The 23532-nt window shown below is 55.9% G+C and overlaps 6 protein-coding genes across 6 annotated transcripts; 3 read left to right on the top strand and 3 right to left on the bottom strand.

Moving 5' to 3' along the window:
- Window positions 1-118: 118 nt before the first annotated feature.
- Window positions 119-2425, bottom strand: CDEST_10895 (Putative ATPase synthesis protein 25). The gene has a single exon (XM_062927051.1). It carries the CDS (start codon window positions 2362-2364, stop codon window positions 496-498), a length of 1869 nt encoding a protein of 622 aa, XP_062783102.1. The 5' UTR covers window positions 2365-2425; the 3' UTR covers window positions 119-495.
- A 677-nt stretch (window positions 2426-3102) lies between these two features.
- Window positions 3103-7656, top strand: CDEST_10894 (Putative DNA-directed RNA polymerase, phage-type, DNA-directed RNA polymerase domain superfamily). Its single transcript, XM_062927050.1, has one exon. It carries the CDS (start codon window positions 3394-3396, stop codon window positions 7594-7596), a length of 4203 nt encoding a protein of 1400 aa, XP_062783101.1. The 5' UTR covers window positions 3103-3393; the 3' UTR covers window positions 7597-7656.
- Window position 7657: 1 nt separating this feature from the next.
- CDEST_10893 (Putative DDH domain, DHHA2 domain, DHHA2 domain superfamily, DHH phosphoesterase superfamily) lies at window positions 7658-9823 on the bottom strand. Its single transcript, XM_062927049.1, has 2 exons — window positions 9543-9823; window positions 7658-9450 (listed from the first exon to the last, which is right to left on the bottom strand). The coding sequence occupies exons 1-2, from the start codon at window positions 9655-9657 to the stop codon at window positions 8345-8347; spliced, it is 1221 nt and encodes a 406-aa protein (XP_062783100.1). The 5' UTR covers window positions 9658-9823; the 3' UTR covers window positions 7658-8344.
- Window positions 9824-10306: 483 nt separating this feature from the next.
- On the top strand, window positions 10307-11131 carry CDEST_10892 (Putative glutamine amidotransferase domain containing protein ChyE; the record flags this gene model as incomplete). The annotated part of the gene is made up of 2 exons (XM_062927048.1): window positions 10307-10780; window positions 10844-11131. 2 exons carry the CDS (start codon window positions 10307-10309, stop codon window positions 11129-11131), a joined length of 762 nt encoding a protein of 253 aa, XP_062783099.1.
- Window positions 11132-12128: 997 nt separating this feature from the next.
- On the top strand, window positions 12129-16401 carry CDEST_10891 (Putative helicase, Zinc finger, RING-type, Zinc finger, RING/FYVE/PHD-type; the record flags this gene model as incomplete). Its single annotated transcript, XM_062927047.1, has 10 exons — window positions 12129-13675; window positions 13737-13927; window positions 13980-14057; window positions 14108-14187; window positions 14237-14289; window positions 14342-14446; window positions 14503-15259; window positions 15314-15364; window positions 15422-15725; window positions 15785-16401. The coding sequence occupies 10 exons, from the start codon at window positions 12129-12131 to the stop codon at window positions 16399-16401; spliced, it is 3783 nt and encodes a 1260-aa protein (XP_062783098.1).
- Window positions 16402-17540: 1139 nt separating this feature from the next.
- Window positions 17541-19908, bottom strand: CDEST_10890 (Putative G protein-coupled receptor GPR1). The gene is made up of 2 exons (XM_062927046.1): window positions 19128-19908; window positions 17541-18992 (listed from the first exon to the last, which is right to left on the bottom strand). The coding sequence occupies exons 1-2, from the start codon at window positions 19355-19357 to the stop codon at window positions 17630-17632; spliced, it is 1593 nt and encodes a 530-aa protein (XP_062783097.1). The 5' UTR covers window positions 19358-19908; the 3' UTR covers window positions 17541-17629.
- Between the last annotated feature and the right edge of the window lie 3624 nt (window positions 19909-23532).

The raw sequence follows: 23532 nt of genomic DNA, 5'->3' as shown, positions 1-23532 counted from the left end.
CAAAGAGGAAGGTCAGAAACGACATAGTCGAGGGCTTCTTCGCCGTCACAACAATGGGGGAACTTCACACATCCTGGGAACACAGGTAGGCGCAGGGTCTGCGACGGGGGAGAAAAAGTGTAGATAGCCCCCGGAAAAGTGGAATGATTCTCGCTTCGTCTTCAGGTCGACGATATTGTTTTTGTGCTTATTTTACGTATGATACAGATTGTAAAGACATTGGATTTGTTGTTGTACAGGGTTGTCAAAGACCTTTTCCAAAGGCTCTATCGTCGAGTCTCCGATGGCTGGTTGTAGTGCTGCCACAATGACAGGGACCAAGCCGCCTCGCAATCGGTGAGCATCGGTGAGCGCCGAAGCCCGTCAACGGCCAAGATGCCCTTTTTGGTTATCTGACGGTTGAACTCGCCCAGATCTCCTTTCTCCCCACGGCCGTCATTCCTCGACGGCCATCATTGTCGGATTCCAAACGACGCATGTGCGCCGAGATAAGACTCAGATACTCCGGCGGATGGCTTCGAGCTCTTTCAGCATCCTAACAAACTCTGTGTTGGCCGCCTTGTGGCTCTCGGTGGACTGGCCGCCGCGGGACACCATGTGCTCGCTGATGTGTTCCGCGTCGGGGTCGGCAGTCCAGATGCATGCCTTTAGGTCAGGCCAGACAGTGTTGTCGGGCAGCACCGGTGGCTGCTCCAGCCTCATCTCCTGTACGCACTTCCTCAGGGTTTCGATGCACCTGGCCTTGTTGCGGGTGTGCGAGGAAAGCGCAAACACTTCTCTGTACATCATCGGTCCTCGGCGCTGGCTGTAGCGGGCGGGGACGCCCCACGTCTCCCAAAACTGCTCCCAGTTGCCCTGGGCCGCGTACACTTTGAGCAGACGGACGAGCTGGGCCTCGGTGGGGGAGGACTGCGTCCCCTGGAGCATCACCATCTCCAGATTCGACTGAATGCTGCGAATCTTCTCGGCCTGCGCGCCAGAGGCTGCTATCGCCTCGATCATGGTAACAAGCATCTCGTGGTCCATGATGGGCATGCCGCGCTCGTGCATCGTCGTGATGACTTCCGTGGCGAGATCGGCCTGGCTCTGGGCGTGAGCATCCGACGCCGCCGGGCTGCGGAAGATGGCCCTCAGGAGATCCAAGCACTCGGGGAGGCTGACCTGTGCCCCGTCCCATCGGATCTTGTTAACGTGCTGGCGAGTTTTGTTCAGCGGGTCTGCGACGGAGTTCGAGTCTGCTGAAGGAGTAATACCTGCACCGGCCGCCTCGGCGGGGGCCTGTTCAGCGGCTTCCGTCGGCCGGGGGGGGAGGGTAGAGAAGCTTCTCGCCTGGGTCCGTTTGGTGTAGTTGGGTTTGCGGGCGCGAACGTCGGCTGTGGTAGGTAACTTGCCAAAGCGGTTGTGGTACTCGGAAGTTTCCTCTGCGACCTTGCGCTCCTGGGCCTGGCTCCGGATGAGCTGCTGACTCCATAAACGCTCGAGGTCCAGCTCGTTCCGACGGGACTCGGTCATGACCTGGACGACAACGGTCGAGCCGTTGACGGGTCCACCGAAACCCGACATGTTTCCTTGTGCATCGAAGCGGGCAGATTCGCTGTAGGCCGACCCGCTGGTTCCGAGATTGACGCAGATCCATCCGGTGGAAATGCCGTCGTCGCCGCCCGTGGCAGACGTGGCGCCGGTGCCCAGGAGCTTCGCTTTCCTCCGCATTCTCCGCAGCTTCGTCTTGAGCTCGCCGGGGCCGATGAGTCCATCGGCATTGGCCTCGATCCTGTGGTGATGGCGAAGCCATTTCACCAAGCGCGACGACGAGACGTGCAGATGGCGTTCACTTCGCGCCGTGGCGAAGAGCATGAGGAGGTTCGGCCCCAAGGCAGGGGGCGGGTCGAGTGCGCGCAAGTCAAGAAGCGAGAGATCGTCGAGACCCATCTCCTCGTAGACGTACTTCAGCAACGGCTCGAGTATCGGCGGCGAAGAGTCCGGCAGTTCTGGCAACGGCGAGGCTTGCTGGGTAGGCGCGTGGGTGGGGGGGTCGACTTGTAAGAACCATGGCGTATCTTCCTTCTCGCTCGCTGTTTCTTCTGCGGGCGGTTCTGCAACCTGTTCCGCGGGCTGCTCGGCTCCTTTGGACACGGGTTGCTCCGCTGTCTGAGGAGTTGGTTCGTCTGTCGCTTGGGGGTTGGTGTCGGGGGGCAGAGTCGAGAAGGCTCTGTGTAGGTTATTGCGAGGCCGCAGAGCAGCTGAGGTGGTCGCGGCGACAGGAGCCCGGAGAAAGGTGGCCGGATTGGTCGAGGCAATGGCTCTCAAAACTTGATTGCGGCACTGCAAGCAGCCGAGAGCTGCAAGGGCTGGTCTCGAGGCCATCTTGGAGGGTGAAGTAGCAGCAGCGCAGCGCGTCTTGTGCTTGGTTTGGTTTGAGCCAAAATTCTCATCCACCTCTCAGAGAAGTATTCGTAGAGCTCGGGCAGAGGTGACGCCAAGGGACGTGCTCGGGGACGAAAAAAGGTGCTTACATAACATTGTCGCTTCGGCAGGAAATGTTCCGGCCACCGCGCCTAGGTACCTACCTAGGTACCTTTGGTAAGGTGAGCTGCCACAGCTATTCCCAAGCAGCCTGGTCAGGTGTAAGCATAGTTTGTATGTACGTACGGATACAGTCAGTTACAATTGACGGCTCAGTTGCATATCATCAACACTGCCCTTCTTTCGTTTTTTACCTCCAAAGTCATGCTATACCTTCTCCTTAGCTCAAGTATCCGTTGTGCGTTGAAAGCACAGAGTACGTACCGTTGCTGTCGGCTGTGAGATGGACGCGAAAAAAGAAGGGAGAGTGCTGTGGCGAATGAGCACCGAGAATGTGCTTGATTGGTCACCAGCCCCACAGACCCCTTTCTGAATGGGCAGAGAATATTCCGTCAAACGCCGTTGGCCACTCCATCCCGGCCGAGTGGGGCCGACTGACCCGCCCCGAGTCAGGGAAGGACCAAAGACAAGAAGCAGAAGGGGGAAAAAAAGAAAAGAAAAAAATTAAGAATGGCAAAAATTCTGATAGCTCGCGCCTCCTATCGACAAGCTCCAATCTTCCTCTTCCTCCCCCGTTATCAGGCGACTGACCAACTCTCCACCACCTCCCTCTTCCTCCTCCCCTCCGAGCAGAAGAAAAAGTTGCATGTGCTCGAACACTGGCATCGGATCGCAGCAAGTCTTTTCTCTCTGTACTCTGTAATATAGTCTACGTTCTTTTATACCCTTTTCTCCAATACTTTAATGCCCCGGTACTTCTGCTAGACACCCGACAGACCTGGCGCTGTTGAGCGAATCTCGACCAACAACGAAGACATCGCCACTCACTCCTTCGGTCTGCGCCGCCCGTCGCGTGAGCTGTTCCACAAGATGCTTCTCAGGAACGGCCGGAGAAGCCTTTCCCTCCACCACGCAGCCGTCTTTCGACCCCTCCGCCCGACACCCCGATTCCCTCTGACCGCAATCGCTGCGAGCCAACGACCCGCTCGTTGCTTCGGCACTCAGCAGCAACCAGCTCGTCCCACGACTACGAGGACCAGTCTCAGCGCTGGACGAAATCTCGCCACCAGCGTCGACGAACACCAATCAGCCGACAGTTCCAAGTATGATCGACTTGCCAGCTCCATCTTGCCGCCGTACGGCAACGGCTCGACACGCCAAAGCATCCATGAACTGCGACCGTTCGATCCCTCCTCGCCCCTCGTTGTGGACGGTCCCATGGAGGATGACACACCCCGTAAGAAAATGAACAGATTGGGAGTATCGGGAAACCTGGACGAGATGCTACTTGTCTTCGACGCTTGTCTTCGTGTCGGAAAGGTCGACCGCGCCGAACTGATTCTCAAGCGCATGGCCCTCTACAACTTTTTGCCCGGCGAAGAGCTCATTTTCCTATACAACCGATACCTCCGCACTTCTCTCGAACAGTTGCGCCTGCATCCCGACCGCGAACAAGCAGCGAAGCTCCACAAGTGGTATGTGCTGAACATTCGATCCAAGGGTCTCCCTCAGACCGCCGAGACCGTCGCCTGTATGGTCAAGGCCTCGCTGCTCTCGGAGCGATCCATTTCCAATCGCGATGCCTTGATTACTCACTACATGAGCTTGGCCCCCGGGGAGGCCGGTCTTCAGGTCTTGTCAATGGCAGACATCCTCAGCGACAAGGACCTTGCTATCATAACCAAAATCTTCCCGGATTACAATATCGCCCCCCAACCACGACCCGACTCATCTGATGTCGTTCAACCTGAACCACACGCCGAGCCTTCTGCCGTCGGAGAACTGTCCCGCAAGGCCGGTGAAGCCGATCAGCCGCAGTCTATGCCCGAGGTCTTGGCCACGCCTCAGAAGGGCTTTGGGTTGAAGACCCTGAAGCACACCCTGAGTCTGTTCGATGAGATTCCCCAGAACTGCGATATCTCGACTTTGCCCCTGCGCGAGCGGCGGGAAATCCAAGCTCGCCTCGAGCGCGACTGCATCGACGCCGCCGTGAATCGTTGGCGCGAGGAGAATGAATCGCTGCAAAAGATGGGTCTCAACACAGCCGTCTCGCACGCGAGCCTGAACTCGCGACTCTACGACTGGCAACTCGCCTTGGAAGCTCGGTTTAAAGAGGAAATGGTCGCAATCGAAGCCGCCGAGACCGCCGTGAAAAAGAGTCCCGCAGACTACGATCGGTGCATCTACGGGCCTTTTTTGCGTCTCTCGACCCCGACCCGTCTCGCTGCCGTCACCATTCTGGGTGCTCTGAGCTCAACCGTCATTACCGGCATCGACCGAGGCATGCCCCTTTCGGCGGCCATTGTCAGTCTTGCCAAGATGGCCGAGGAGGACATCCGAGATCAAGCTGCGACGCAAAAAAAGACCGCACAAAAGCCGAAATCCAGACGAATGGTCATGTCGCCGACGCCCACCAACGTGCCGAACGACAAACGGTCGGCCGAGGAAACAAACAACCATTTTTCTCAGCTCAGTGAAACCGCCGTGGCCGACAAACCATGGCCGGTTGCCGTCCGGGCAAAGGTCGGCGCCGCGCTGCTCTCGGCCCTCATCGAGACGGCCAAGATTAAGGTGGTAAAGGAGCACCCCGAGACCAAGGCCTTGGTCAGCCAGTATCAGCCCGCCTTCTCCCACGTCAGCCGGCTAAAGAAGGGCAAGAAGACTGGCATGATACTGTTGAACAAGGAGCTAGTCAACATCATGAAGCGGGAGCCCCAGGGCGACTATCTTGCCAAGCACCTGCCCATGGTTGTCGAGCCCGAGCCGTGGCAGGCCTTCGACAAGGGCGGCTTTTTGGAAAGCAGGGCCAATCTGGTTCGCATCAAGCAGGGCGACAAGGACCAGAAGCTGTACAGCGAGGCTGCCATCGCCCGCGGAGACATGGACCAGGTATTCAAGGGCCTGGACGTCCTGGGCAAGACGGCATGGCGCGTCAACACCTCCGTTCTTAACGTCATGCTCGCCGCTTGGAACACGGGCGAGGCGCTGGCAAACCTGCCCGCGTTGAACCCCAACATCCCCATACCGCGCGAGCCCGAAGCGACCAACGACCCGCTGGCGCACAGAGCCTGGGTCAGGGCAGTCAGGGCGGCCGAAAACGAACGCGGCGGTATGCACTCGGTCCGCTGCTTCATGAACTTCCAGCTGGAAATCGCCCGGGCCTTCAGGAACCAGACCTTTTACTTCCCCCACAACATCGACTTCCGAGGCCGCGCCTATCCGTTGCCGACCTACCTCAACCACATGGGTGCCGACCACGTCCGAGGCCTCCTTCGTTTTGCCAACGGCAAAGAGCTGGGCGAGGAGGGCCTCAAGTGGCTCAAGGTCCACTTGGCCAACGTCTTCGGTTTCGACAAGGCCAGCCTCAAGGAGAGAGAGTCGTTCGCCATGGACAACCTCGTCAACATCTTCGACTCGGCAAACAACCCGCTCGACGGCAGCCGGTGGTGGCTCAAGGCCGAAGACCCGTGGCAGTGCCTCGCGACCTGCTTCGAGCTCAAGGCCGCTCTCGAATCCCCGGAGCCAACAAAGTTCGTCTCCCATCTCCCGGTACACCAGGACGGCACCTGCAACGGTCTCCAGCATTATGCCGCCCTCGGCGGTGACTCGTGGGGTGCTCGGCAGGTCAACCTCGAGCCCGGCGACAAGCCTGCCGACGTCTACTCGGCCGTCGCCAACATTGTCAAGGAGCATATTGCCAAGGACGCCGAGTCGGGCAACGTAATCGCCGTGGCCCTGCGTGACAAGATCACCAGAAAGGTTGTCAAGCAGACCGTCATGACCAACGTCTATGGCGTCACCTTTGCCGGCGCCAAGAAGCAAGTTTGCAAGCAGCTTGATTCGCTGTACCCGGACCTGCCCAAGGAGTCTGGCTTTGACAACATCATCACCTCCTCCTACGTCGCCACGCTTGTGTTCAAAGCCCTTTCGTCCATGTTCCGCGGCGCCCACGACATCCAGTACTGGCTCGGCGAGATCGGCGGTCGCGTCTGCCGAGCCCTATCCGCCGAGCAGTTGGAGCGAATCAAGAACGACAACATCCTACCCTCGTCGTCCGCCACGGCCAAGGCCGGTGACAGAAAGACGACGACGGACGACATCCTTGCCCAGTTCCGCGCGACCATCGTCTGGACCACGCCCCTCCGCATGCCCATCTCACAGCCGTACCGCAAGAGCGGCACCCGTTGCATCAAGACGTCCCTTCAGGATCTGTCCCTGATCATTCCCGAACGCTCCGACCCCGTCCACCGCAGGAAGCAGCTTCAGGCCTTCCCTCCCAACTTTATCCATTCCCTCGACGCGACGCACATGCTGCTATCTGCTCTCGAGTGTCATGAGCTCGGCCTCGACTTCGCCGCCGTCCACGACTCGTTCTGGACCCACGCCTGCGACGTCAACACCATGAACCGTGTCCTCCGTGACGCCTTTATTAGAATCCATGAGGAGGACGTCGTCGGGCGTCTCGCCGCCGAGTTTGAGGCCCGGTACCGCGGATCCATCTACCTCGCCAAGATTAACCAGGGTACACCCGTGGAGAAGAAGATCACAGCGCTTCGCAAGAAGTTCAAGATGTCAACTCGCGATGAACTTCTCGCCGAGTACAAGAGACAGACGCTCCTCCGTTCCCTCGACCCGGAGCAGGTCGCCGAGGGCAAGCAGATGGTGACGCCCGCCAGCATCTTTGAGGAGATGTCGGCTAACGAGTCCCTCGCCGAGCCGGAAGACATGGAGGGTCTCGGACTCGGTTCCATCTCCGACAAGGAAGGCCTAGACCTGGCCGAGGACGAGGCCGGCGAGTCTGAGGAGGGCATCGATGACCAGATCGCCGCGGAAGCGCCTGAGGCCGAGGACGAGGCCGCTAAGGACGATTCGCCCGGAGCCAAGTGGATGGAGAGAATGGCGGAGAACGCAAAGGTCTCATTCTTTGAACGGACCGTCGTCAGCCAGACCAAAACAAAGCAAAAACAAGCCGGCGCCATCCAGGTGTGGCTCCCGCTGACTTTCCCGGCCATCCCCGAGAAGGGCGACTTCGATGTCCAGAGGCTGAAGAAGAGCGAGTACTTCTTCTCCTAAGTGTGGTCGTGTCTCTCTACCCCTCTCTCTCTCCATCTCTTTTCCTTTTCTCACTCTCTTGAGGAGAAAAACCGCAACAAAACATAGCAAAAAGGCCTGTGGAGATAAAAAAGCAGGGAGAGAGGGGAGTTGGCGAGCAGGGGCTACATTGCACAGATAATTCCTGGATTGCATATTGCGACGGCGTTTGTCCTTTTTATTTGTTTTTCTCACTGTCAAGAGGGAGAAAAAAAAGGCGTTTCTGATGACTCCGGGGGCGGTGTCTTTGAAAAATAAAAAAGAGCAGATGTTTGGTCACGCCTGGGGGACACGATTCTACACGAGGCTGCTTCTCTCTTTCACACTATCTGTTTCCAAGACGATGTCCTGTGTATGAATATAGATGTTTGAAAAAGTAGAAAATTGGGGGGAACTGGACCTGACATGGGCGGCGGGCGGGATTTCTCCTCCCACCTCACCACACAAACAAACAAACAAACAAACAAGCATAAACACGTGTATCATAGTGTATTCTTCCATCGTCCGGAGAGACTGGTGGAAGGACAAACAAAAAACCAAAGCAAGAGATTTCATTTTGCATCCCATCATCTGAAGCAGACTTTTCCCAGTTGTGCAATCTTTTATTCATGGATCCTTGGATGACCTGCGTCCAAACGCCGTCAAGCGGTATCTGGAGTCCCAAGCTTGGCCTAAGTGGAAGATGGACAGGCAGGTAGGTCCTTCTGGATGTTTGCGTTCTCGACAGCGCTCACAGCCGCGTGCCGCAGCCCTTGATGGCCTCGCGCAGCATGGGCGCGACCTGCTTGCGCGAGGAGGACAGGTTTCTCTGTCTCCAGGCCATCCTCCACTCTCCCCCGGCCGCCTCGTCCAACCGGCCGCCGCCCCACGTTTCCAGGCCCAGCTCCTCCTTGTACCCCTCGTAGAAGGCCTTGCACGACTCGACGGCGCCCTCGTTAAACGCCCACAGAAGCAGGTCCCTCTCGAAGCGGCCGTTGGTGTTCGCCGTGGTCATGACGACCCCGATGTCTAGCCCCTTCTCCCCGGCCCACCCCCTGAACGCGTCCAGCAGCGCGCCCTGGTCGCCGCCGGCCTTGTCGAGGAGGAGGTACTCGAGGTTTCGCACGACGGCCGAGATGCCCATGACCTGGCGGCGGTCCTCCCACTGCTTGTAGTCCTTGCGGAACACGTCGCGGAAGCCGAGCAAGGATATGTCCTCCTTAACGGCGGATATCTCGTCGAACAGGGAGTCTCGCGCATAGGGCGGCGCTGGGGTAAGCCCTTCGAGGAACGAGACGGCGGCGACGTCCCTGTCGGTGGTCTTGTCCGCGGACTTGAGGTTCGTCGTGTCGATGAGGATGGCTGCCAGCGAGAGGCGGGCCAGGTGCTCATCCACGTCCGCGTCCGTGTCCGCGTCTTCCCCGCCGTCCCCGGGCCGGCGGGCGAGGGCTTCCTCCCAGGCCGGGCGGCAGTACTCCACGACCAGGCTCGAGCAGCTGCCACACTTCTCCACAACGCGCGGCTCGTCTCCTGTGTCCTGAGGGACCTTGTCCTCTTCGGCGTGGTGGTCGACGCAGCCGACGACGCTGCCAGCGTACTTGGTCGCGAGGTCGCCGGTGAGGGCGTTGTGGTCGACGAGCACCCACCGTGTGTCCTCGGCGGCGAGGTCGGCGGGGAGCTCGTCGAGGGTGAGGAGGTCGCTCGGCCGCAGCCGGGCGTGGGCCAGGGCGGCGGTCATCTCGGGCCGCAGCTTGAGGTCATCGCGGGGGAGGTTCGAGATGGGGATGTGCAGCGTATGCGGCGGGGCGTGGGTGCGCAGGTAGGCGTAAACGACGGCGGAGCAGAGTGAATCGAGGTCTTTAGAAAGGGGGAAGAAGGGAAGGGAGCGAGTCAGCGTTTCCCGCCGTTGGTTGCGTCGCAAGTCGAGGCTTTGGAGGCGTCTCTCGTACCTGCGGACTCGTTGCCCATGACGAGGGTCAAGGGGCTTGCTCGTTGGGCGGCGGGCGCGGTCAGGGCCGATCTCGCGTTGGCGAGAAAGGCGCCGAGGGAGACCCTGGGGGGCATCGGGAGTTTTGAGCGGATATCTTGGGGGAAGGGCTTTGGTAGGTTAACAATGCATGGACAAGGACATTAGGCACATGCGGGTTGCCGCCGGGATTGCTGTATCTCAGTATCGAAGCGCGCCGGGGGTTAGATGGAATCTGAAGGTGTTTGGTGGGATGACGTCGGAGAGTCGCACAAGCACAGACGACAGGCAGAGTGGTACGGGGTACAATTGACTTTACAGATGGCATCGGCCGAGGTTTCTTATCGGCTTATCGGCCGTTTCTTACAAAACACACCTCTTATCGTTGGCGCGGTCTCTTATCGCGGTTCAGTCCACCCCGCTATCGGCCCTCTGCCAGTGAGTGGCGGCGCCCTGAATCGCGGGGCAACTGACTCAACCGCGACCCGCGAGCGCCCCCCACCATCGCGGACCGCGGTCGGGGCGCCGGCAACCACCTGTCACTTGTCACGAGGCCCTCTCTCACTCATTCTTTGTCATATCTATCTTGCTCCGGTTCATATCCTTCTCGCTGTACATATTCAGATCTCACCAGTCTCAGTCTCGGATCTCATCTTTACTCATCGTACATCATACACCACACACCATATACCCCGACACCAACACCGACACCAACAAAGACACCAGCACCAGATATCGCACTCCAAGATGGGCTCCCAACCACCCCGCATCCGCCTGGCAATCCTCGAGGCCGACACGCCGCAGCCGCAGACCAACGCCGAGTACGGCGGCTACGGCGGCGTCTTCACAGCGCTCCTCCGCACCGCCGCCCGCGCCGACGACCCGCCCGCGCCGCTCGACAGCATCGTCGACCTCTCGGTGTACCACGCCGTGGGCGATGACGCCGTCTACCCGGACCTGGATTCGGTCGACGCCATCCTCATTTCCGGCAGCAAGCACAACTCATTCGATAACGACCCGTGGATTCTGAAGCTCGTCGACTTCACCAAGCGATGCATCGACAGCGGCCGCGTACGGGTCATCGGCGTCTGCTTCGGCCACCAGATCGTCGGCCGCGCGTTGGGCGTCGAGGTCAAGCGCAGCGACCTGGGCTGGGAGGTGGCCGTAGTCGACGTAAAGCTCACGCCCAAGGGCAAGGAGATCTTCCAGCTGGACAAGATGGTAAGACGCCTTTGCCTGGTCAACCTACGGCAATCGCACAAAGAGCTAACGTAGACACTCCAGCGCATCCACCAAATGCACCGGGACGTCGTCACGGCGAACCCGCCCGGCGCCGAGTCCCTCGCCTACACGGAGCTGTGCCCCGTCCAGGGCTTCTACTCGCCCAAGAAGTTCATCACAGTCCAGGGCCACCCGGAGTTCACGGGACCCATCGTCAGCGAGATCCTCAACGTCCGCCACAAGGCGGGCATCTTTGACGACGAGACCTTTACCGACGCCATCAACCGCGCGAATATCGAGCATGACGGCGTCAACATTGCCCGTGGTTTCCTGCGTTTCCTCCGAGAATGAGGCGTCCTTGTTTGTTTTGTTTTTCTCAGCATGTAGCCAAATAGACCAGCGATTGTTTTGGACATTAGTCTTTTCAACTGTCAACTTCTTGCGTTAACCTCGAGTTTGTGGCTTTTCTTAATGTGACGTTCTCTTCTTCCTCATTTTGAGTTGTTCTCATCCAAAGAGACTCCCATCATCTGCTGTGAGGCAACTCATCACGAACCAACTAATTCGACCCAAAGGCTCTTCTGCCGCCTTTTTCTCACATCCACCTGAATTTTGATACGGAAGGCACGAATCAATTTGCAATGCAGTTTCCTTCCTTCTTCGCGTCCACATCCTAGCTTTTTACGTCTACCTACTCTGTCTGCACTTACCTTCTGAAGACCGAGCTGCAGACAAAACACGTTGCCTGAGATCTCACTCATCTCTTCGTTCTTTTCAAACAAAACGAAATCTGTCTCTCTCTCTCTCTCTCTCTCTCGCAACTGAGAGCACTCATCCACTGGACACAACGGCCTAATCCTACGCCTCATTCTCATACTTTCTCATAGCTTTCTCTTCGCACTCTTTCTGCCCTCACCCTTGTCTCCTCCGTTACTCACCATTTCATCAACCTCCGTCATCTACCACCATTGCCTTTTCTCAACTCTTACTCGTCGCTGATTTTGTCCTTCACAGGTTTTCTTATCTGTAAGGCTTCATCTTCCTGCCTTTTGGCAGCTTCTTCCGATACCTCCTGCTCCTTCTTTCCCGTTAGTTTTTCTTTCCTCCTCATAGCTAGTCTCTCACACCCGGCCGCCCCGTTTTCTCGTCAACTCCTGTCCAGTTCCCTCACAAGCCGTTTTCTTCCAATTCCAGCTAAATCAATTACTCTCTTCCTCTTCCCCTCCACCTCTCTAACATCCACTGATAGAGATTCATCACTGACCTCATCACTTCAAGCGACTACTTAGCAACACCCGAGCATTGTCTCACAAGACTGATCTCTCTGTCGACATACCCACCGCTCACCATGTCATTGTCTCCGGGTGCCGATGCTCAAGAGAAGCCTGTTCGCCGGCCAAACGGACCTTCCTTTCCTGTGGAGGACGATGAGTCAGATGGCGATGAGTCGCGGGGCTTGACAGCCCGGAGAAGAGCAAATCACGACCAGGCTCAAGTGCCCGATCTGTTCGATGAGTCGGTCGAAAACACGATCAACCAGATGCGCAGCGATCATGGGCCAGACAACACCGAACCCGCTACTCGCCCATCTCTGCCTGCCGAGTCGCGCGAGCTTTTCGTCGCAGAAGAAGAGCAGGTCGATGTTTATCTGTCTGCGAACAACATCACAAACGTCAAGACCGAACCCGGTTCTGATGACGACCTCATGGTCATCCAAAAGGCGGATGCCTCTCCTGAAGCTCAGAAGCATTGGTCTCTTCCCCAGCGGTTCATCATCGATCTTACTGACGTGCCTGAGAAGGAGCCCGTAATCAAGACCGAGCCCGCAATCAAGAAGGAGCCCGTGGACCATGTCAATCCCATTCTTCCTGCTGTGAGCAGCCAGTTCGACATAGAAGCACTTGAGGCAAGAAGTCGTGAGCTCCAGTTGAAAGCAGTACATGGTGGTATGAGCAAGGCAGAGCTTTCCGAAATGCTATCCGCCAACACTCAGCTCGGTCAAGCGCGAAGTTTGGCCCACACTAACGGCAACGCAACGACATTCACCAGCAACGTCTTGCCTGATTCCGACAATCATCAACCAGCATCTGGTCATGCAAACGAGAAGAAACCGAAACAGAAGAGAAAGCCTCCCGTAAAGACAGCCGCAGAGTATTGGGCACGGAGAGAAGAGAATGATCGAGAAAGGGAGGCCAGAGGCCTTAAGCGTAAGGGAACTTACAGCAACAGCAGTTTGCGCAAGACCCAGAAAACGAAGACTTCAAAAAGCACCGAAAGTGACTCTTACGAAGAAGAGAATGAACGACAGATCGACGCGCTGCTTCAGACGCGCGATGCCATCCAGGAGCGGGTAGAGCGGGGTGACCTGCCCCCCGCGCCAAGGATCACAGCAACTAAAAGAAAAGATCAATTGAAGCAAATGAGAGAAGCCGCACCTGATTACTTCCATCCAAAGGTTTTGAACGAGCAAAAGAGTGAGCTTCAAGAGGCTACAAAATCTTGGGGCCATCGCGCCGTTCGATGCAAGAACGGCGGATGGGAAGTCAGAGGTCTGAACAGCCCGATGCTGCATCACCAGCTTGTTGTCGGTGCTTGGATGCTAGGCCGAGAGCTGAAGGAACTGCGACTTCTGCCGAAAGGAGGTATTCTGGCCGATGCAATGGGTCTTGGGAAGACGATTGAGGCACTTTCCTGCATTGTGGGCAACCAAGCTCCGGAGAGCCTTAAGGAAACTGGTAAGGGAGCAACACTAGTTATTTGTCCGTCAGGGCAAATGATTAGGCAATGGATGTCCGAGGTCAAAAAGCACTGCAACAAGACATTTGCAAAGAACATTGTGCACTTCAAGGCTGGCAACAAGATGGATATTGACCTCCTGGCTTCCTTCAACATTGTGTAAGTCCCGTGGGTCCATCACGGGAGACTTGTTGAGTTGATGAGGCTGACTGATTACAAGTTTTGCGAGTTACCACCAACTCAGACATAGTTCTCCTACAGCCAAGGCAAGAGAGGCAAAGCAGAAGCAGCTTACGGATCCGGAAAAATATCGAGAGTGGTTGGAAGAGGAATCCGGCGAGCTTCACCGCATTGATTGGTACAGAGTTGTTCTCGACGAGGCCCATTGCATCAAGAACCACAAGACTCATTGTGAGTGTCCTTTACTTCTGTTTGATTGGGCCTTCTGACCATGAAACCAAAGCGGCTTTTGCGGCTTATGAGCTCCAGGCCAAGTATCGTTGGGCTGTGAGTGGAACGCCACTCATCAACTCCCCCGATGGTTAGTTTGACAGCCTGATGCTTCTGCTGGCTTTTGCTAAAATCTTGCAGAGATTTACTCTTATTTGAAGTTCATCAGATGCTCTGCAACGAACGACTTTGACGATTATCATCGAGAGTATCGAGCCAGCGTAAGGTTGCTGTTCGTCTTTATGAAGTGGAAATTGCTGACTCCGAAAGCAAAATGCCGAAAGTAATTATGCCAGACTCATGGACGAAGTCATGTACAGAAGGTAACGTCGCGGATTCTTGACCTAGACAGTGAGGGAGCTAATGTTGTTTAAGAACTCAAGGCGACTTCTTTCTTGGCCAGCCAATTTTAGATCTGCCGGCTCCTCACCCTTCGCATCAGTATCTCACGCTGTCAGCCGAGGAAATGGTGATATTTCGGTAAGGATATCCAAGAAAAAGTAATCAGGCTATTTCAGTCTTCTGACCGAGAACAGAATGATGGAGAGATGCTTCAGACAAAAGCTTAACCTTGACATGAAAGTCGGCATTACTGACATTCAAGTTCAATGCTACTTGGTAATGCTGCTCCGTCTTCGGCAAGTCGCAACTCATCCTTTCCTACTCGAGGGTATGATGGCGGAGCACTTCTCTATGGAAGACTTGCTCATTACCAAGAAAAAGCTGAAGGCGCTCAAGGGTCGCGCCACCATTTACAGCCAAATCGGGCCGTGGACTCAGAGGCACCAAATTCTGAGTCCGCGTACGCGAGAGGTCATCGAGGAGGACGAGAAAAGACGACAGGACCAACTCCGGGATCATCGCAGCCAGAATTTGGAATCACGATACAGCCGAAACCATGGTTCGTACAATCAAGGCGCGACGCAAGAGAACGAGAATCGAGACACCACTAGAACGAGCGACGACGTTATGGTTGTTTGCGATGACACCGACGAAGTAAATAGCCAGGATGAGGTGGACGAGGACGAGGACGGTATGGTTCCGCACAACTACAGAGCTACTGGCGATGAGCATCATGTCAACAACAACGACAGACCTCTGGCTGTCGATCATGACGAGCCTCCAATCAGTGAGAACGAGGAACCACCGCTCCAGCCGTTCGGTCAGAGTGAGTTCGGTTTGAGCTTCGACATGACCAAGCAGCTTGAGTATCTTGAGAGGCTCAAGGAGCTCGAAGCCGCGGTATGCTTTCACTGCAAGTCTGAACCTCCCTTGGATCCATTAAAGGCCCATGTAAGTTACAGTTCTTGCGGTTTCTAGTTTTCAACTTATCACTAATGTATTCAGTGCGGCTGCATCTTCTGCAATCGCTGTTTGATGGCCCGTTTCGGTCAAAAGGTACATGCTTGGAACATCCACGAGTATCTCCTAATCCCAGAGCTAACAAATTACAAGAAGTGCCCTAGATGTCGCAAAACCATTGGCGTCCCCAAACCTTTTAACTTGGACGGCAACGAAGCGGACGAAGACCTCGAGAGCGATGCCGGCACGAATGTCAAAGACAAAGACTATATCCAGGGAAACGATTACGCCAAGTTTCAACCCTTCGAGGACGAGGGAAAAAACAAGAAATCGAACAAGTTCCTGCGGATCAGCGACAAGCAGCCCGATTTGCCTGTTACTTCCAGTGCCAAGATGACAGCACTCAAGGAGACCGTCTTGAGATGGCAGGCGGAAGCTCCCGACGACAAGATCATAAGTACGTTCAGGTTCCATGCTGTACATCTCAATGGAAGTATCTGACAAAATAACCTCCAGTCTTTAGCCAGTTTACCGTCGTAATGAAGGTCATTGGCCGCATGTTGGAGTCGGAAGGCATCTGCTTCGCCTACCTCAGTGGCAAGCAGAATACCGACCAGCGCAACAAGGCTGTGGATGAGTTTCAGAACGGTGACAAGGTCAAGATTCTTATTGCATCGCTGCGTGCGGGAGGCCAGTGTCTCAACCTCACACGCGGAAACCGAGTCATCCTCATGGAGCTTTGGTGGAACCATGCCGTCGAGCAGCAAGCGTTTGCCCGCGTCTACCGCATCGGCCAGATAAAGGAAACCCACTTTGTACGCTTCATCGTCAATACACCCATCGAGCAACGCATGTTGCAGATGCAGGTCTCTAAGATCCTCAGTATCGATGCAGCACTTCAGGACGACAAGGCCAGGAAACCTAAGATTACCCTGGTGGACATTGCCAGCCTTCTTGGTAGGGTCGTCACCAACAGCGACGGCCTCATGCATGTCGTCTCTGACTACGACGACGAGGATGAGGATGATGAAGACGACCTTAGAAGTGACGCAGAGGAGGAGGAGGAAGATCTGGAAGACCTCGTTGTCCCCGACGGCGTGATAGAGTATGAGGATGACGAAGAGGACGACTAGTAGTCGCACCGGTTCGATCAGGCACGAGAAACTCCACGTCAACTCGAGAATGGCTCCACGCCTGTTTCTCGCATCATCTACGAAAGAGGAACAACAGGGGTTGTATGGGCTGACGGGCAAGCTCAGCAACGTCACGGAAGAAACTGCGAGACATACCGACGCTTTACAGCATGGACGAGCGCCCACCCATTCTTGCGAATCTCTTTTTTTTATTTTTACTACTTTCATGTTTCTTGCACATTTTCGACGAACTGGGTATATGTCCAGCGCGCTGGATAGAAAGGGACGCCGTGCACCTTAGCAGCACAGCGGCGCGTCGTTGAGAAGGTGCACGTTGAAGTGTTTCCAGCAGAGACGTATGGACTGGAACATTGCATGCGTTTGAAGAGACACTTGGGAGGATTGGATGGCATGCGCATCATTTTCCCCGGCATTTCAAGCTGTCTTCAATCTTCATGGCATCATCTTTCCCGACTCTTGCGTAGCACTGTGCATCACGAGGAGACACGGAGAGAGAGAGATAGAGGGACCAGGGGGGAGGGAAAGAAGGATGAGAAATAATAGACACCACCCAAAATAGACCGTTTTTGCATTCAGTTAACCTCCCGCGACATGCATGCACTTCGTGTTGCGTCGTATGTGTATCGTCACCCCTGCTCCAAGACCCAGGGGGGGACGACTTCCCCAGGCCGCCCGACGAGGGAGCACCAATTCACCCGTCCGTCCCCTTTGCCAAACAGGAGCTCACATGTTCTATTTTCGGCCCGGTCGGCGAAAAGCGGCATGTGCCTTCCGTGTTGGCAACCACGCAGCCGGCGAGGACGACGACGTCTCACCAATATCGCATAGGAGCACCTCCAAGGCGCCATTCACAGGGCGTTCGGCCTCATTTGTCCGACGGCGCTGACGTGGGGACCTCCAGAGCCCGACGCATGTCCGGCGCCGGGCGTGGATCCACTGCGCCGGACGGTGTGGGTCGATGAGCCGACGGGCCGACAGCGCTCCCGAATCACCAGGAGGGTGGTGTCTACCTACCTACCTACCTACCCAACCTTACCTTCAAGTCACCGGTCAAGTCATCGGTGGGAGGACTCACTGCATCGATTGTTCACGTTGCGGATATACAAAAAGGCGAGATGCCCAAACCAAGTAATCAAGAAAGTGGTCATTCAATTCATGTGGTATCAAGGCGGAAAAACAAAAGAAAGAAATAGGGAAAACGACTACGCTAAAATGATGATATCCTCCGATGACCGGTCCGGTACCGGTTTTCATCTTTATCTTGACGCGTCTTTGACGGTGCTCTCCTGTACTTTGCCTTCCTGTCGATCCAAGGCTTCTCAACGGCGCAAAACAGACATGAATTCACGAGGCCTTGTATCGAAAGGCTCACCAGTGATAATAAAACAACCGCAAAGGGGCCGGTCTCCTCTGGGTTGTCCCAGCGCATGACATGCGCGACAAAGGGGACCGCCCAGATCAAGATGTACACAAGCGGGTATACAAAAAGCAGTCGCAGTTGGCGGCGAATCTTGTCGCGTGTTTTTGCCATACCCGTGCCGTCCATGGTCGGGTGGAAGAGAAAGGGGGTTGCGTTGTGTTCGGGGTCCGAGTCGAGGGATGTGCCTCGGCGAAGTATTGACCAAATGTTGGCCAGTGATTTGGCGCGGGCACTTGTCGGGCTATTCAGTGGCTGCCAGTGCGAGCTGAAGCTGGTTTGTTGTTGGTGGTAGTGGTGGTCGGGCGGACTCAGGTCGACGGTGTCGCGGCGAATATAGCTCTGGGGGGGTGGCGAGATGGGACCGAAAGTTGCTGAGAGGGGACTGCCGCTAGGTTCCAACGCGCGAGGCGAAAGCACCTCCTCCTGTACAGGGATCCGGCTGTCGTCGTCAGCGCCGTACGCCGGCCAGTTCCACGATATCTTTTGGCGACTGTGCAAGAGCTCGATCTCAGCCGTCATCGTGGTGGCAGTGGACGAAGTACGGTGCCGGTCTGCGTCCTCCATCGAGGTCTCGGATCCACGACGAGATGTGGGAGTAGCGGGCACCGAGGGGATGTGAGCCCAGTGTCCGTCATCCGGTATTTGTGTTGCGCTCGCGCGTCTCATGGCGCTGAGGCGACCGAATCGCCGCATGCGTAGCGTGACGTATATGTAGATGTAGGCATACAGTGCAACAATGGTGAGAAGAATCATGTAGCGGGGGACCCAGCTGAGGGCAAGCCTCGGCCACTCGGGACGGACTGGTAAGTAACAGTACTCGCCATTGTTCACATAGCCGGGCCAGCTGATGAAGGCTAGAGAAGCCATCAAAAGCGGGAAGAGGGCAAAAACGCTGAACGCAAGACGGCGGTGTGGATAGAGGCCGCTCTGGCGTCCGGAGTGTCGCGGGCGGAAGATGTAAATCGCGGTATGGAGGGCGATGAGGACAACAGCGATGTCAGACGCCTCTATGCCGACGGCGAGGAAGAAACCGCTTGCTTGGCAGAAAGATGATTCTGATGCAACCGAACCGGTCTTGAAGTCGACGATGGGAAATATGATGAACCACAAGGACTTGAGCATGTCGCTCGACATGAGCAGCATGATAAGACTAAGTGATATTCAGTGTCAGTAGAGATTCCTGCACCAAGAAAGACAAACACGGGCCCAGTCTTGGATCTGAGACTATCCAGTTTTTCGAGATTTGAATGCAAGCCGGTGAACCATGAGAGCAAAATCCACTTACTCATGTCTAAAGCTTCGCCTCATGCGAGAAAACCAATAGAAGGCGAGAGTGACGGATGCAAAGCTCAAGGCGGCGACTGCCAGCGACGTAGATTGAATGATTGTCCATTGCCGGTCAGTCAGACCGTTGGGGATGCGGTCGTAAGCCGGGGTCGCGCGGGCAATGATGACCTCCGGAAAAGATGCAGCAAGCGAATGCAATGCGTCAGTATCCTGAGGCCACGGTGCCATGACGGCTATGGTTCCCTGGTCGCCAGTCGGGGCTGGGAAATGATGTAAAGGAGTCTGTTCACGTGGGAGGCTTCGGATTCCTCATGGTGATCGAGAGGGACGAATGGTTGTGGCCAGTGGTGGACCTGTTGGTGAAGATGTCTCGAGGTCGAGGGGATACAAGCTTGGATCCTCGGGGCTGTCTCGAAACCCTTCTCTTTCTGAAGCCTGACCGACTTGGTTCCGCTGGGCCGCGCTCCTATTTTATCCGTCACTCGGCTATCCTCCAGTGTGTAAAGGTCGCTTCGGGATGCCCCAGGTTGACGGTGATCGACCAAGCCTCCACAAGAATAAGGCAATGATTGGGCGCAGCTGGAAGCTGCACTGATAGGGGAGAAGTGTATCTTGTTTCCGAAGTGCCGAAAGCAGCCTTCACTTTGTTCGAACGTTGAGTCTGGGTGCTGCTGATCACGGGGTGCAAATCGGGGATCGGATTTGAGCCGGTAATGTTTGTCGAGAGAGCTGAGATCGATTGACGATTGCAGAGATATCTCTTTTGGCGTCCAGTGAGGGGGGGGGGAGACGTATTGTACGCATACAGGGCGCAGTGTAGGGGAGATGGGGGTTATAAGAGATGACAGCGCATGTAAGCCCTTCGTTGGCAAGTCTTCAGGTCTTAGAAGGGGGGGGTGCAGTGGTGCGTGGAGATGAGGTCCGTTCTCCGCCTGGCATCAGATTGCCGCTCAGGAAAGGGCGACAGAAGTTTAAAAAGGGACGGACGCAGGCGAGACAATTGAACGCGAATAGGAGGGTCGGGAGGCGGAGGCGCTCAGAAAAAAGCAAGACAGGCTGTAAGCGTCGTGGTTTGAGGCTTTTGGGCGGAAGCTGGGTCGGCCAATAAGCGGCGGTGAGTGCAACAGGCATCCGGTGCGGTGTGTGTGTGTGTAAGTGTTTGTGCGTCGATCTTGTGATGGGGGGCGTCTGTGAGCGAAATGGGGTGTTTGCCTAGCGCGCGAGCGCGCATCAAAGTTTGGCTTGGTTCGGCCGGGCTGAAAGTGTCACCAGAGGGAGAAGCAGAGAGAGAGAGAAAGAGAGACTGTAGGTGGTTGGCGGTCAAGTTCTCTCTTGGCCAGGGGGTGGAGGGGTGTCGAGCGTCGAGTCGTCAAGTGCCAGTCCTAATGATCGAGTCGGTGACACTTAGCACTTAGGCGAGAGACAGGAGAGAGACAACCACTTGTTGGACAGCTGCAGCACAGGGGGGTTTGCCAACCGAGAAGACAGGACTGAAAGGGGGTGGGCAGTCAGACTGGTCTGCTGGTGTAATCTGGTCCCCCCAGGCGCCAAATAACAAAAGCAACCAAATATGCTGCTGTGCTGGCCCCCCGATTGTGCAATATTTTTTCCCTCTCGGGGGGATTACACATCGTAGGCTACAGTCACTAAGGTTGAGGGCGAGGGCGAGGGCGAGCGAGGTCGCAACATCTAAACCGATGATCGAACATGACAGTATGTATCGTCCAGTGTATGCCACAGGTCGCGACATGCCAAGGTGCACGGGACCGGAGGTGTGCCGACAGGGCTTGTGCCGTCCAATGCAGGATACAGCGATTGACAAGGCGCAAGTGCAGTGCAGTGCAGTGCAGTGCAGATGCTGCCGGTTGGGTGTCGGCAACATCGACAGCGTTTGGATAAATCACAAACCCAGTGATCAGACTTGGCGAGCCGTGACAAGTGACGGACAGCGATAGCACCAGCGCCATCAAGAGTGTGCCTGGGCTGGGGGTCGAGGGAACCAGGGCGACAGTTGGTAATGTGGGCACGGTACCGGATGCGGTGAAGGAAAGGGAGAGTGTCCGTCCGTTCGTACAGATAGATGTCGGGGGGCTCGTAAGTGGTGCCTGAGTCGAGCTGGCCAGGGGTACATGAAGACTGAAATGTTTGCTGTACGGATACAAATACAGAGTACAGATGGACGATATGGCATGGAGCATACGAATCTGGACTGCTCGTTTGGTGGACAAGAGGCGGGAGGCTGTTGTTGGCGGATCTTCCCTTGGCCAGCTCAGCCATCTCTGCGGATACGGATTGCGGATGCGACAACCCCTTCTTGGGGTTTCTGAAGCGCTCTCGTTGTTTGTTGAGCTCTTGTTTGTCGAGCTTTTTGCCTGCCTGTCTGTGCCCACTGTGTCCAGGAGCGACACGGGTAGATAGATGGTAGATGGTCATGTTGAGACGGGCCTACGATCTAATCAGAGATGGCCGGATACCCTTCGGCCGCCTGCTTTGAAGGCTAGTTAGGTATGAAGGGCACAGAACGAACAGTAAGTTTGCTTTGTTGTAGGTAAGAGTGTGGGATAAGGTTATGTGTGCCTCTTGCATAAAGTGCATTGTCGGCGGGATAAAGTGTGTGAGCTCGGAGGAATGAGTCAATGGTGGAGGAGCGGGAGCGCAGGAGTAGCGAGCATGATTTGTCGGGCATAGTTAGTCGTGGTGTGGCTTGGACAAGTTCGCAAGACCGGATTTAGATTTGGCGCCGGGCGGTATTTCCCCCCATCGACTTGCTGGGTGAGTGACGTGGGCGTTACATGTACCTATAGGGTAGGACAGACACTCGGGACGGACGTTTTGACGTTTTGATGGATAACAACGTCGCCGAGGAGTAGTAGGACGAAAGCGGCATACGGAAGCGTCGAGAGGGCTGAGAAGAGAGTGTGCGCAGAGTTCTCCATGCATATACTCTTTGTGCATCTGCGTATGTGTATCCGAGTCTCTGTGCATCTGTGTACCTGGTATCTGTGTACAAGAGCTATGAGGGGGCAGCTGACAACCAGGAGACGGAATTACGGAAGACACATGGCCGAGACGTACTGCGAAATCAGCAGGGTGGAGCTGAAGCTAAGGCAAGGCAGGAGCTCTCGCTTGTAAGGTGGGTAGGTACCTACCTGCCTGCCTACCTACCTGAGTTGCTCCAGACGGGCGGTGGAGCAGGGGGTAGGTAAGTGGCAGGGGGTCGTAGCAGGCGGGACGGAGGCGGCACGCGGGCAAAAAGAGAGGTCACGCCGCGCAGGACACGGTATCACTCCTGGTTTATTTTCTTATTTCTATTCCCGCCTCTTCCTTTCCTTTTCTCTCTCTCTCCTCTGCTCTTGCTATTGGGGGTTCTTTTCGCCCTTGTCCCCATCGTCTTATTGTGGCCTGGCCGGACATGGCCTGACATGACCCGACCAGACTGGCATGATTGACATGATTGATATGACGTCAATTGAAGGGCATGCTCCACGTCAGGCATCATTCAAGGTGACCAGGTCAAGGTGGCCGGGCGCTCTCGAGCTCGGCCCTGAACCTTTCTGATTTTTCCCGCTCGCTCCGTCCCGGGGGCAATGCATCCGTAACCTGGAGCCTGATTTCTGCCGGTGGGATACCTGGGCTACCCAAGGCGTAAGGCGGTGTGCCTTTCGAATCCCTAGAAAGTAATACACGGACCGGACACTACTTACCTTAGCTAGCTAGCTAGGTAGGAAGGCACCGATGTTGTCCATACTTCGTATTGTAGATGTTGAGAACTTGAGATGGGACGCGACTGTCATGATGGACTGTCGCACAGGCCAGTTGTTGGATTGGATTGGATTGGACGCACCTGCCTCCTGTTCGTTCTGCTTCTGCTTGCCCACACCTACCTACCCTCTCGTTTCTACCTACCCGACTTCGTAGGTGTTGTACCTTGGTGCGGTGCGGACGCCTAGGCACCCTACCTGTACGTGCCTTCCTTCTTGTCTTTCCGCCGTCATTGGCTGACACAGTCCGTTGGCCCAAGCGCCAAACGTCTGTTGTCCGAAGCACGGGCTACTATGAGGTCGAGGTCTTGTGTACAGGCACTACTGCAGGACTCTGGGGCTGCCCGGGCTGGGGAGACTCTCCGGGCTGGCGGGGGCGTCCATGCTCAGAGCCAAAATTCCGTTTTGCCCCCTTTCCCAGGGGGGTTCTCATGGCAATTTACGCCCGTTGTGTTTTCCACAATGGCAGCCAACTTTTACAGGTAGTTGGCTGTTTACCAGGCAGGGAAGTACCTGTCCGCCTCTGCCTGCCTACCTAGTTCAGCAGACGACGCACTGACGTTACGACCGTCGAAACATCACGACTCATTACTTACTCAAGGTGTGTATCGCGCCCTTTGACATTGAGAGACTTGACACCGA

Source organism: Colletotrichum destructivum, chromosome 7 (genome assembly GCF_034447905.1).
Source record: "Colletotrichum destructivum chromosome 7, complete sequence".
Lineage (NCBI taxonomy): Eukaryota > Fungi > Ascomycota > Sordariomycetes > Glomerellales > Glomerellaceae > Colletotrichum > Colletotrichum destructivum.
This window is presented reverse-complemented; position numbering and strand designations above follow the sequence as displayed.

Excerpts from the sequence above, each read along its gene's own strand:
- CDEST_10894 (XM_062927050.1), top strand. The coding sequence starts at position 3,394 with ATGCTTCTCAGGAACGGCCGGAGAAGCCTTTCCCTCCACCACGCAGCC.
- CDEST_10890 (XM_062927046.1), bottom strand. The coding sequence starts at position 19,357 with ATGGCACCGTGGCCTCAGGATACTGACGCATTGCATTCGCTTGCTGCA. Across the intron at positions 18,993-19,127 it reads AGGCGAAGCTTTAGACATGA|TCTTATCATGCTGCTCATGT; the intron begins GTAAGTGGATTT and ends AATATCACTTAG.
- CDEST_10895 (XM_062927051.1), bottom strand. The coding sequence starts at position 2,364 with ATGGCCTCGAGACCAGCCCTTGCAGCTCTCGGCTGCTTGCAGTGCCGC.
- CDEST_10893 (XM_062927049.1), bottom strand. The coding sequence starts at position 9,657 with ATGCCCCCCAGGGTCTCCCTCGGCGCCTTTCTCGCCAACGCGAGATCG. Across the intron at positions 9,451-9,542 it reads CATGGGCAACGAGTCCGCAG|ACCTCGATTCACTCTGCTCC; the intron begins GTACGAGAGACG and ends CCCTTTCTAAAG.